At 36.9% G+C, this 13,483-nt stretch overlaps 1 protein-coding gene across 1 annotated transcript; it reads left to right on the top strand.

Annotated features, from left to right (window-relative positions):
* TSTD3 (thiosulfate sulfurtransferase like domain containing 3) lies at positions 1-13,284 on the top strand. The gene is made up of 4 exons (XM_054569756.1): positions 1-103; positions 8,766-8,939; positions 9,040-9,199; positions 9,499-13,284. The coding sequence occupies exons 1-4, from the start codon at positions 31-33 to the stop codon at positions 9,569-9,571; spliced, it is 480 nt and encodes a 159-aa protein (XP_054425731.1). The 5' UTR covers positions 1-30; the 3' UTR covers positions 9,572-13,284.
* Positions 13,285-13,483: the final 199 nt, after the last annotated feature.

Consider the following 13,483-nt stretch of genomic DNA (forward strand, 5'->3'; position numbering starts at 1 on the left):
GGTCAGTAGTTTGGCGTGCAGGAGCTGGTAATGCCGCTGCAAAGGTTGCTGTTTACAAGTGCGCGCCGCACGATCCTCGGGCCCAGGGAGACTGCGCTGTGGGGTGAGCTCGGCGGTCCCCGGGGGTAGGAAGAGTCCTAACTTCGGGCCCGAGGGAAAGGATGGTATGGGTGGAGGCTCTCTCTTCTTTAGGCTTCCAGTTAAATGTCAGACCCATTACTCTCAGCAGTTAGGGATGTAGCGCCCTGCAGTTCTTGTTCCTGCCAATGCCGGGTTATTGGAATCTGAGGCAGCTCTGGGGGACGCCGGGAGAGGAGTAAATATTGCTCCAGGGAGCTCGCGTGGGAAGGCATTTATAGAGGTATTGGTGCTTGACTGAGCAATGAAGGTCAATTTTCCACTCTGGGAAGCGAACCGGAAGGCCAGTTCCTCCCCGGAAGAGACGTAATGACGAGCCCAGACCGGCGAGTTCCACTTGTGACCCACGAAAAAGCAACGCTTATAGCTTGATGAAACATTCACCTAGGATTATAGCATGCTAGAGCTATAAAAGCACCACCCCTAATTTTACAGATGGCAGAAGGGAAGATGGAGCAAAGGTAGTTAGTAGAGACATTAGGTGGAGAACTCAGAACAAGCATCCAGCCCTTTCTCTTTGCTTTTATGCTGCCTCAGTTTTGCCACGGCTGTTATTTGTGAATTCAAGGCCTGGGACCTGGAATAACAGTATTGTTATTGTTGTCACTCGCTCCACCCCTCAGGTGTTCCTTTTTAACTGTCGGTACATCCTCTGTAATTTGTTGTGCTTTTTGCAAATTCTTTGTTGTTTGTTTTTACCTTTGTCCAATATTCGTTTATTGAGTGCCTAATTAGCCAGGCCTCCTGCTAGGGACACAGCCTCTGCAGTTCTCTTTAGCATCTTGAGGGGAGACAGACACAGGTAAACAGTCACCACGCACAGCCCCGTCTCGTGAGACTGCAATGGAAAGAAGAACTGACTCTACCTGAATTGGAGAAAGTTAGAGAAAAGGTGCCTTTTAATTTTAATATATTAAAACAAACAATAAAACACAACATACGCCTCCTTTATACACTCTCCCCGTCCTACTCTCTTGCCCAGATATGATTTGTTACCAATCATTCTAAACACTCTTCTATGAGTATACATAAATAAATGTACACATAAAATACTACATATATAATATGTATTATATAATAAAAATCTATGTCACATTTTATATATATAATTTATATTATATTATGATCTACAGTGCATATTCTCCTGTAATTTTTTTCTCATTTAGGTATTCAGAAGCTTTCCATGACCACACATGTAATTCTTTTAACCACTGGATATATTCCATAGTATGGATTACCACAGTGTATTTCTTCTGTCCCCTATTGAACATTTTGGTTTCCAATATTTTGCTATTATAAAAAGACCTTCAATAATTATCATTGTACCTGCCTCTTTATGTATATATACAGGTATTTTATTCAAATAGATACCTAGAAGTGGACTTTGGATCCAAGTGGTGGTAACAACTGGCATTTACCTGGGTCTTAAAGAAGAGTACAAGTGTACCAGGTAGAGATGAGTGAGAAAGTTATTCCCTTCAGAAGAAACAGTGTGCATAAATCATGAAGAAACAGTGAATATATGTACTGTGTAGACTATTTAAACCTGGCAGTAACTATAAACGTTTAAGTATTATTCCCATTTTACAAAAAATAAACTAAGTGCCAGAGAGGTTAAGTAATCTGTACAGGGTTACAGAACTAACTAAAAGGGCAAGTCACGAATAAAAGCTGGTTTGTCTGACTCTTAAATCCCTGCTCTTACTATTATAAAATGTAGGTAGAGCACATGTATTTTTTTTTTCTGTGCTACAACCCATGTTTGTTTAATATGGTTGGTATATTTCAAGGGAATTAATTATGTCTGGTAAATATTAATATCTGCGTAGTTGTAAGTTTTGATCTAAAGGTGTTTTACTATTCACTTTCTTGGCAAAAAATGTTTTAAAACCATAGATTTATAGAATTTCTACTTGGATGGTGTCTTAGAAATAGTATCACATTTATTTTACAGATCAGGAACTTAGGCTCAAGAAGAACAAAAGATTAAGAATCATCAGCTCAAATAGCTAGGCAAGTGGCATAAAACCACATGCACGCTGCAGTTCCCTCTTTGCTCAAGCACTGCTTCACAGAAGGCTTCTGTGTTTATCTGTTTGTTGTATAAATAAAAGGAGAAAGTACTGAGTTTATCTCTCAGTTTTTAAAGCTAGGATTTCTTGGCATATGAACTTTCAAAGTCATTCCATGAGGTACTGATTTCACCCCATAGCGATTAAGTCTGCAAGCATTACCTACTGTGCTAGAGTTAGCTATGATCCATGTACAAAGGTCAGGTACCATCCTGTCCCTCACAACCACTTAAATTCAGAGATGACTGAAGTTGGAAGAACAGGAACAATGAGTTAGGAGAGCAAAGGTGGTGATAGGGGTCTCCTCTTTGAGGATCAGGTCATCAGATCAATATACTCACCCCATCCCTGCTTCCATTGACCTATGGCTATTTCATAGTGGACATCAGGGTGAAGATGCTGGTTGTTAAGACAGGTCTGATGCCTCAGAGGTAGGATTTTATTTTCTGCTCTTATTTATTCAATTATAAAGATTTTATTTATTTTATTTTCAGAGAGGGAGAGGGAGGGAGGAAGAGGGAGACAGGGGGAGAGAAACATCAATGTGTGGTAGCCTCTCATGTGCCCCCCTCTTGGGGCCCTGATCCACAACCCAGGCCTGTTCCCTGACTGGGAATCAAACTGTCAACCCTTTGGTTTATAGGCTGGCACTCAATCCACTAAGCCACACCAGCCAGGGCTATTTTCTGCTCTCTCTCTCTTTTTTTTTAAATAATGGTGACAATTCCTTTATTTTTTAAAAATTTATTCAGTTTATTTAAACTAAAAACAGTTCAGCTATTTTTCTTCCCCTCCCCCTGACCCTACCACACCCCTGCCCACCTCTGACAAACACCAATCTGTTCTCTATATCAGTGAGTTTTTACATACGTTTTTTAAGTTTCCACACATAACAGACATCATACAGTCTTTGTTTTTCTCTTTCTGACTTACTTCATTTAGCATAATGTCCTTGAGGTCTATTCATGTTGTCACAAATTGCAAAATTTTATTCCTTTTTCATGACTGGATAATATTCCATTGTATGTATGTACCACAATTTCTTTATTCATTTATCTATTGATGGACACTTCTTGGCTATTGTAAATAATGCTGCAATGAAATGCAGGTGAATATATCTTTGAAATAGTATCTTTGTTTTCTTTGGATAAATACCCAGAGTAGAATTGCTGGGTACAGTAGATGAAACAGTCACCTCTTCCAGCTGGAATGAATGGCTTTATCATTCAACCTTGTCATTCAGCACCTTAGCTTGTGGTTGTCTCGCAAACCTTTGTGCTTGCCCAAGCCACCTGTTACATCTTTAATAGCACCCAGCAGTTGAGGATATGCCAAGACCTGTCAGTGTCCCAAAGGCATGCATCTCAGGCTGCCTGGACACCAGACCAGCAGCTCTTAAAATATGCAAATGTATACAGCCCTGAATACATTTCATGAGGGACTGAAAGTGTAAGCCCCACTGGCCACCAGAGCCATACAATCAGAAGATGTACCCTTGGTGGCAGTCCCCGAAATCAGGACTTACATACTTTTGCTATAGCTGGAGGGTAGGGTAGTTGGGGCAGAGGAGGAAGGAGAGGGTTAAGGTTTGATAAATTATGCTAGTAAGGTGAGTTTGAAGGGCTTGGACTGTATCCTGTACTAAGGAGTTTGGACTGTAATATAACGTGGCAGTCCTCCAATGTAGGCTGTAGGGAGAACCCAGGTATGGTTAGATTTACTGCAATGGAAATAGCAAAATTTGGAGTTCATTCAAAGGTTAGGCTGAAAAAGGTGAAAATCAGGCGGAGTGTATATTACTCTGGAAATCCCTCAAGGGAATCACACATGATCTCTGAGTAAATTTCAAATATCCAGTTCTTCAGTATTGGAACAGATCACTATTTCTTTGGTTAAGCGCCAGATAAAGTCATTGATTTACAAGTAGAGGCCTTGGTGTACAAAACAAACAAACAAACAAAAAATCACACACACACTATAGCTTTAAATAAAGAATTAGTTTGGAGTAGAGGCCCATACACCAAGAGAGGCCTGGAGGGGCTGAGACTCGTTAAGGAACCCCGCTTGCTTCAGGCTTTCGCTCAGCACAGAAAGGTAAGGAAATCAAGTCTGCTGATTACACATCCTATTTTCCCCAGCACCCCCTCCCAAACAGTATAGCTGAATTGGAGAAAGTTATATGTCAATTTTAACAAGAAAACTATAACTATCTTTTCTTTAGTTACACAGGCCACATTCTGTGGTTATGTTTCCCAGTGGCTAAGTGCCACAGCCTTGAGTTTAACATAATTTTTAAAATTACCATACTTTTCCAGTTCCGAACATTGAGGAATAGTTAACAAGTGTGAATTTGGCCTGCTGGCCCTTTATATTGTGGGAATCCACAAAACAACTAGTTGAAAGAAAGAGATTGAGTTCCAGGTGTTTTAAGATCTAATCTTGACAAAAATGAACCAGCTTTTTAAAATCTGAAAAGGATGGAAAAGCCTGTATTTTTATTTTTAAAATATATTTATTGTGGTAAAATACATACTACCATTTTGATCCTTTTCAAGTATACAATTCAATAGCATTATAGATATTCACAGTGTTGTACAATCATTACCACTATTTCTAAAAATTTTAGTCATCTCAAACAGAAACTCTGTACCTGTTAAGCAGTAACTCCCTATCCCTCCTCCCTCCAGTACCCTGGTACCTTCTAACCTATTTTCTGTTCTTATGAATTTATCTGTTCTAGATTTGTCATATAAGTGGAATCATAAAATATTTTCCTATTTGTGTCTTGCTTATTTCACTCAGCATGTTTTCAATGTTGTAGTTTCATGTTGTAGTATGTGTTAGAACTTTATTCTTTTTTATGGCTGAATAATATCCCATTGTATGTCTCTGCCACATTTTTAAATCCAGCTATTGATGAATACTTGGGTTTCTACCTTTTGACTATTATAAATAATGCTGCTATGAGCATCAGTATATAAATATCTATCTGAATCCCTGTTTTCAATTCTTTTGGATACATACCTTGCTACAAAATGTTTTTGTCAATGATGACTTGCCTAGTATGCACATACGGTAATCCCATAAGATTAGAATGGAGCTGAAAAATTCCTGTCTCCTAGTGATCATTCAGCCCCTGACTTCAAAGGATTTGCCAAGGATAAAGAGGTTACAAAAATCAACAAGGTGGTGGTTGAGATGGCAAACAACTTTGACTTGTGTGTAGATGAGGATGACATTGAGTATTTCTTGGAGGTGGTTCCTGAGTAATGGATTAATGAGTTGTTGGAACTACAACATGAATGCATAGCTGAAGAGGCAAGAGAAAAGAAAACTGCAGAAGAAAAAGAAGAACCACCCCCAAGAAAATTCACAGTGAAGAGTTTAACAGAAGCTTTTGCAGACTTCAACAAGCTCCTTAAAAAATTTGAAAACATGGGCCCTGGCTGGTATGACTCAGTGGATTGAGTGCCGGCCTGTGAACCAAAGGGTCCCCGGTTCAATTCCCAGTCAGGGCACATGCTTTGGTTGTGGGCCAGATGCCAGTTGGGGGCATGTGAGAAGCAACCACATGTTGACATTTCTCTCCCTCTCTTCCCCTCTCTAAAAATAAATAAATAAAAAGTTTGAAAACATGGACACCAACACCAAATAACAAAGAGGAATGTTCACGTTGAATTATCTGCTTTACAAATCTGTGATGAAAAAAAATACACCAAAGCACCATGGACGTATTTCTGAAAAAGTGACACCTCAAGAAAAGCCGCCGGCAGGTCTTTCAGGAGGTGTCCCAGAAGAAGATATTGTTATCACAGGAGATGACAGTCCCCTGCGTGTTACTGTCTCAGTAGGACAAGATGTGGAGGTGGAAGACAATGATATTGATGATATCCTAACCCTATGTAGGTCTAGGCTAATTTTTTTTGTGTCTTAGTTTTTAACAACAACAAGGAAAAATAGTTCAAAGACTAAAAAATATTTTTAAATAGATAAAACTTACACAATAAGGACATGAAGATATTTTTGTACAGCTGTACAACATGATTATTTTAAGCTAAGTATTATTACAAAAAAAGTCAAAAAGTTTTTAAAGATTAAAGTTTATCAAGTAAAAAGGTTACATACAGAAACCTAAGGTTAATTAATTATTGGAGGAAAAATAAATCAGTGTAGCCTAAGTGTACAGTGTTTATAAAGTCTACAGCAGTGCACAGTAATGCCCTAGGCCTTCACATGCACTCACCACTCACTCACTGACTCTGAGCAACTTCCAGTCCTGCAAGCTCCATTCCTGGTAGGTGCCCTACAGGTGTACCATGTTTTATCTTTTGTATCATAATTTTACAGTACCTTTTCTATGTTTAGATACATGTTTAGATACACAAATACCATTGTGTTACACTTGCCAACAGCGTTCAGTACAATAACATGCCGTACAGGTTTGTAGCCTAGGGACAACACTCTGTACCACATAGCGTAGGGGTGTAGAAGGTCCTACTATCTAGGTTTGTGTAAGTGCAGTCTGTCATGTTTGCACAGAGACGAAATCACCTAGTGATGCATTTCTTAGAACATATCCCATTGTTAAGTGACACATAACCATATAATTTCCCCATAAATTTGGAATATTACTGTTATCAGATACCAAATTATCATAGAGGGAATATTATGGGCCTGTTTCTGGACTTAGACCTTTGAAACTTCTTATGTCAGTTTTACACTACTTAAAATAAGTTCACATTATATTTAATATCTCAAACATTTGAAGCATTATTTACGTTCCTTATAGTGGTCGTTTTGTTGTGAAATATGAACATTAACTTTGCCTTAATTAAAATTTGTGTTGTCTTTCACTTTTTAAAATATAATTTTGGACCTATAGAAAAGTTGCAAAAGTAAAATAGAGTTTCCTTTATTCTTACCCAACTCTCCCCTAATATAAACATCTTACCTGGTACAATTATTGAAACCAGGAAATTAATTTTGACATAATACTATTAACTAATCTAGAGACCTAATTTAAATTCCACCAGTTTTCTGCTTTGGCTGGTGTGGCTTAGTGGATTGAGCACTGGCCTGCAAATCAAAAGGTCACTGATTTGATTCCAGGTCAAGGCCCATGCCTGGGTTGCGAGCCAGGTCCCTGGTTGCAGGCATGAGAGGGGCAACCAATTGATGTTTCTCTTCCTCTCTTTCTCCCACCCTTCCCCTCTCTCTAAAAAGATAAATAAAATCTTTTAAAAAACCCACTAGTTTTCTCACTGATGCCTTTTATAATCCCAGATCCAATCCAAGATCCTACATTTGTATTAAATTGTTACGGCTCCTTTCCTTTAAATTGTGAGAGTTCCAGTCTTTGTCTTTCATGACTTATACTTTTTTTAGTGTATTTACCTTGAATCTTTATTTATAAAACATAGGTATTTGAACAGAGTTAAAATTTCATTGTACATACTTTATTATTTTTTAAGATTTTATTTATTTTTAGAGAGGGGAGTGGAGAGAAACACCAATATGTGATTGCCTCTTGTGCACCCCTACTGGGTACCTGGCCTGCAACCCAGGCATGTGCCCTAGGCAGGGAATTGAACTGATGACCCTTTGGTTCTCAGGCCAGCACGCCATCCACCGAGCCACATCAGCCAGGCCATGACCGACACTTGTAAATGGTTTGAGGTTTTCTTCCGATTAGATGGAGGATATGCATTTTTCGCAAGAATACAAAGGCAGTGGTATGTTCTTCTGAGTACATCACACCAGGGTACATGTTCTCAACTACTGTATTACTACTGATCTTTGAATAATTGGTTAGTGGTATCTTTCTGGTGTCTCCCTTTGTAATTAGTAAGTATCTCTGGAGGGATACTATCCCTTTTCTCATCATACTTTCATCTACTAACTCTAGTATCCATCAGTGGTTCTTGCCGCAACAATTACTGGGGTGTTTACCTAATCATGATGGTATTTCCATTATTCCTTCAACATTTATCAATTAAAACAATCCTTTTTCCCCACTTACTTGTTCAGTTATATCCTTACATGAGTATGGACCTCTGGATTTTGTTGTATGGTTGTTTATCCATTACCATTACCATGTTACGTTACCAATTATTTAACAGAGAAACAGTACCATTAAGAACTTTCAAGTGCTTTCAAATGTAAGGTCCTCATATCTAATGTATGGCTTATTTTTGCTTGTAAGGGGAAATGAAATTAAAATTTTAATATTAAACTTAGATCATGATAAGACTTACATATTATTTACACAGTTCACTCAACAAATGCTTCATGTGTGTTTACAAGGTTACTCCAACTAAGGGGCTTGGAGAGGGGAGAATATAGAGCTGACACAAAGCCAGCCATCAAGCGAGCAGGGCAGGAAGATAGGGCTGCGTCCTCCTGCTCAGTCAGACTGTGTAAAATATATACATTGAATATAGTTTAGTAAAGTCAAAGATCAAGTATAGTTAGCTGACTGGAACGGGGAAAATTCCTTTGAACTTCTCTTTGCAGATATTAATAGTGATACCATTATTGTGCCTGTATTCTTTCCAGGTTTGAACTCAATAGAAGGAAACTGCTACAATTTTTGTACTGCTGTTTTTAAAGATGTCACTTATAAGGAACTTAAAAACCTCATGAATTCCAAAAAAATTATGTTAATTGATGTTAGAGAGACATGGGAAATTCTTGAGTCTGGAAAAATCCCTGGGTCTGTCAATATACCATGTAAGTGACGTGTCTTAAACTGACTCATTACAAAAAATGTATATATTCAGCCAATTTACTGTAGATAAAATTTAATCGAGAGTCTTTACATTTTTTCCAGTGGGTGAGGTAGGTGAAGCTCTACAGATGAACCCAGAAGACTTCAAACAGAAGTACAGTGAATTGAAGCCATCCAAATCTGACAGGCTAGTGTTTTCTTGTTTAGCTGGAATAAGAAGCAAGAAGGCTCTGGACACAGCAATGTCTCTGGGCTTTAACAGGTACACGGATGAAGGGTAAAAATGTATTCAAGCATGTATATTGCAAAGTTTCATATGTATTGCATTTTTATTGGAGTACTGAAGAACTTATAATTACTGTTAGTAATGGCAGTATAGCAAGAGTAAGAGCCTCTATCTTTTCATAACTACTCAAAAGTAACACAATCTTTTAAATAGGCTGAAAGTCTAAATAGTATGCTGAGTAGCCACTGCGTCTCTGAAGTTCATAAAGTTCCTATCAACCTTGTGTTATAAAGCCGGAGAAAATGTTTACAGCACTATTTCATGTATGTTTTTAGTGCTCAACACTATGCTGGAGGATGGAAAGAATGGGCATCCTATGAATATTCAGAGAAGAAACAAGGAAACTGAATTCTGGACTACAGGCTGGCTCTTTCCTTGTGTACGTGCAGCCTAGCACAATGGAATGAGCAAAAGAATAAAAATCTCTCTTTGGCACCACTGACAAATGGGAAGGGAATTTTGTGTAAGTCAATTATTTGACAAAACTTTTTCTCAACTGTAAATTGAGAATACCACTTCCCCTACCTACTTGTAAAAGCTATTGAAGATCAAGACACTGTAAGTGACTTGCCGTGGATGTATAAGGGTTGGGATTCGAGGAATTACTTTTTGAACAGTTGAGTTCAATAGTATTCCAAAAGAACAGGTTACCTCCATTTCCTAATTGTAATGTGTGACCATTTGTTAGTATACGTTCTATCCATCAGAGGCTATGGGTTAGACCAGATTAATAAACAGACTTGACATTAAAACACCAAGGACCTGGGATCCTTGTAAGTAGATGAAATAATAAAAAATGAAAATACATTAATAGCATCCAAAGACTATGGCAGTGTTGTGACCAGCATGGTAGTGATATAACTTTGAGTTTAAAAATTAATATGATCTATATAGATCAAAATCAGGACAGTGATTGCTTCTGTTGAGGGATGATTAACTGAAAAAGGCAAGGAGGGATATTTCTAGGGTGATAAAAATGCCCTGTGGTACATGGTTCTATACACTTACCAAAACTCATTTAATTGGACCCTTAAAAAATATATTTTCTATAATTGTATCAATTAAAATAAAAATGAAGAAAAACTCAACCGCTAGCATGAGTATATTCCTTTGAAATGTCTTGCACTTGTTAGTGCCCTAGTGCCCCGGTGGTAAAACAAATTTGTGCTTTTTTCTACCTGTACCTCTTCGGACCCACCTGTTTTCAGTCTTATGTTTTTCATCCAGATCATGTAAGGCCTAGCAAGTAACTGTAAGAACGTGCTTTGTCCTTAATGATATATATTAAGCCAGTGGAGAATCTGGAGTAGGGATATGATGTGATCACCTTGAGCTTCTATTTCTGATGTCAGTCTAGTTTCTAGCACACTCCCCACATAACTAGAAAAGCTGGGAAATCCACACATGTAACATATGCAGAGACTTCAGTGTTGGTTCATTCTCTCTACAGCTTTCCTTCTCTGTGAGATTGTGCCTTTTCATATCCTTGCTGTATCCTTAGTGTATTTGCCCTAGTAATATGGTTTATATAAATATATAAATAAAATCTGCCTAACGGCAAAACCAGCAAGAAGGAAAGCTGTACAGAATGAGCCACTGTTGCAGTGAACCCATCAAGGAATAGGAATCTGGGTTAAACACAACAGGCTTTTATATAACTTAGTTGGAACCCCTGATAAGCTATACTGTAGGAGTGGAGGTGAACAAGAAACTGACCAACTCTCATAAAAATGTTAAGGCCAGCTTTGAATCAACTAAATGCCTGAATGCATTAAGGTGATCTTCTTGATACCCTTAAAGGCCTGCCAGAAGTAAATCCTCTCTTGGAGAAAGATATCATTTGTCTAGCTATGGCAGGGCTTGTCAACAGTAAATACTTTAAGTTGCCATAAGGTCTCTGTTCATCAATTGCTACAGTAGCACAAAAGCAGCCACAGACCATACATAAATCAGAGTGTAGCTGTTACTCCAATAACAATCTGTGGTTGGTTAGGTTTGAATTTTGTATTTTGAAGTTTCATGTATTGCCAGATATTCTTTTAATTATTTTAAAACATTAAAAATAAAGCAAACATTTCTTAGATCAAAGACCAGCCCAAAACAGGTGGCAGGTGGAATCTAGCCCACCCTTGAGCCAGAAACAGAAATGTTAAATAGTTTTTCATATCAATGTTCAGAATTCTTTCAGATCTTACTAGAAATAGCAGTAAAGAGGACTTCATGATTGAAAAAGAAACATCCACAAAAGAGCTACACAATTGGAGTTTTCACACACTTTAAAATAACTGTGATTTTTATATTCAATAACTTAGATGATAAAACAGAAAAGTTTATTACAGGAATGAAAACTACAAAAAAGTATCAAATAGAAATTCTAGAATTTAAAAATACAGTAACCAAAATTTAAAACCCAATAGATGACAATTTTAACAGATTAGCCATAGCTGAGAGGGTTAATAAAAATGAAAAAACAGATACATATATTAACATGGATGACTCTCACAGTGATGAGTGAAAACACGAATTTCAGAAACACAGTACAAGAGTTTGAAAACAAGCAAAATGCCATTTATTATTTATATGTGTATGCATATGTACATATATAGTACAAATAAATTATGGGAATAATAAATACAAAATCCATACTGGCTTCCTTCAGGGAGAGAACATAGGCTTTAACAATGTTGTTAACATATCCCTAACTTAGAGACACTTACACCAGATTGTATAATTTTAATACCTTTGGATTCCTGATATTTTAAAAGAAAAACTATGATAAATAATATATCCTGTCTGGGTATTCTATGCCCAAATATAATTGTACTTGTATCTTTTTAAAAAACTTAGGGCTAATAAATTAATTAGAATAATTTATTTACTATATCAAACTGGTAAAGAAAATGTTATTCTGAAACAATTTAACAATTATATATCTGAAATTGCACTTTCACAATAAAACTCAAGAGTAAAAACATTATTAAGGTCTGTGGTATCAGATACCTCAAAACATAAGAATATAGCATATTAACACAAATTTAACAGTGGCTGTTTTAATCATGGGAGAATATCACTTTTACTCTGATAATGTAATCAAAAGTTTTAGAAATGTGGAAAAGTGTCAGCAGTGGATGGCCTCAAGAGTTCTGAATTATCAAGAGTTCTGAATTAATCAATGTCTCAGGTTTTCTTCATTTACATTTCTTTCTTACCTGCCTTTTGATCTCACTGAGGTCTCTCAGATTCTGTGATAATGTACCCTTTTGCTATTTAGTATGTATATACCATAGAAATACGGGATAAATGTAGGAATCAGCAGCTAATTGGTGAGAAATTTCTTTTGTTAAGGACAAATGGAAAATTAAATGCTTCTTCCACCATCCAGTAACAATTATTTTTCAGTGTCTGAAAGGGCAGCAGTGTATTAGTGAAAAAATGTAATTTTGTTACTATTTCTTTTCAGTGCTCCAAGTTTCTCCAGGAGCAAAGTAAGGAAAAGAGAAATTTTAATGAAGGACGATAACGGTAGAATCTGACTGAAGTGTATCCAGATGGAGATAATAGTTTCCTCTGTGAATCCATAAAATATAGTACTTGTTAATATGCACAAAATAATTCAGGGTTGTTGTTTTGCATTAACATTAATGAGTAAAGAAGGCAGGCAAAACTTCCAGCTAAACATCTGGGGGTAGGAATGGCAATGAGATCCCTTACTGAAAACAGGAAGATAAAAGTGAAACTGAATACTGAACAATGATACCTAGCCCCCTAACCTCACTTGTCTCCAAGAACTGACCCCTCAGAAAGCTAGAGAGCTTTCTCTCTAGAAGAAATTGACTCATCCCAAAGGAAAAGCTTCAGAACATGATGCTGAAATGAGATGAAAATGGATCTATGAATTTTAAGAGATGAATCAATGAATTACAATGTATGGTCCTCATTTAGGTACTGACTAGAATTAAACAATATTTCATAATATTTAAGAGATAGTAGAAAATTTGAACATTTGAGTATTTGGTATTACAAATTATGATTAATTATAGTTTAGGTACAATACTACTATTACAGTTTTTTCTTAAAGAGCAAATTATCTTTTAAGAATACATACTGAAATAAGTATGGATGAAATGATATCTTGGATTTGCTTCAAAATATGCATGTTGGGGGAAGTGGGTGAGAGTTTAGATGAAATAAAATTGACCATGAATTGTTAATTGTTGAAGCTGTGTAATAGATACGTGGAGGTTCATTACACTATTTTAT

The sequence above is a fragment of the Pteronotus mesoamericanus genome, unplaced genomic scaffold, assembly GCF_021234165.1.
Source record: "Pteronotus mesoamericanus isolate MK-2021 breed Mesoamerican mustached bat unplaced genomic scaffold, CSHL_Meso_final contig_20, whole genome shotgun sequence".
NCBI lineage: Eukaryota > Metazoa > Chordata > Mammalia > Chiroptera > Mormoopidae > Pteronotus > Pteronotus mesoamericanus.

What these genes read in the sequence shown, in the direction of transcription:
- TSTD3 (XM_054569756.1), top strand. Translation starts at nt 31, where the DNA reads ATGCCGCTGCAAAGGTTGCTGTTTACAAGTGCGCGCCGCACGATCCTC. An exon ending in CAGGGAGACTGCGCTGTGGG is followed by an intron (nt 104 to 8,765) that starts GTGAGCTCGGCG and finishes TATTCTTTCCAG; the next exon opens with GTTTGAACTCAATAGAAGGA. An exon ending in TGGGTCTGTCAATATACCAT is followed by an intron (nt 8,940 to 9,039) that starts GTAAGTGACGTG and finishes CATTTTTTCCAG; the next exon opens with TGGGTGAGGTAGGTGAAGCT.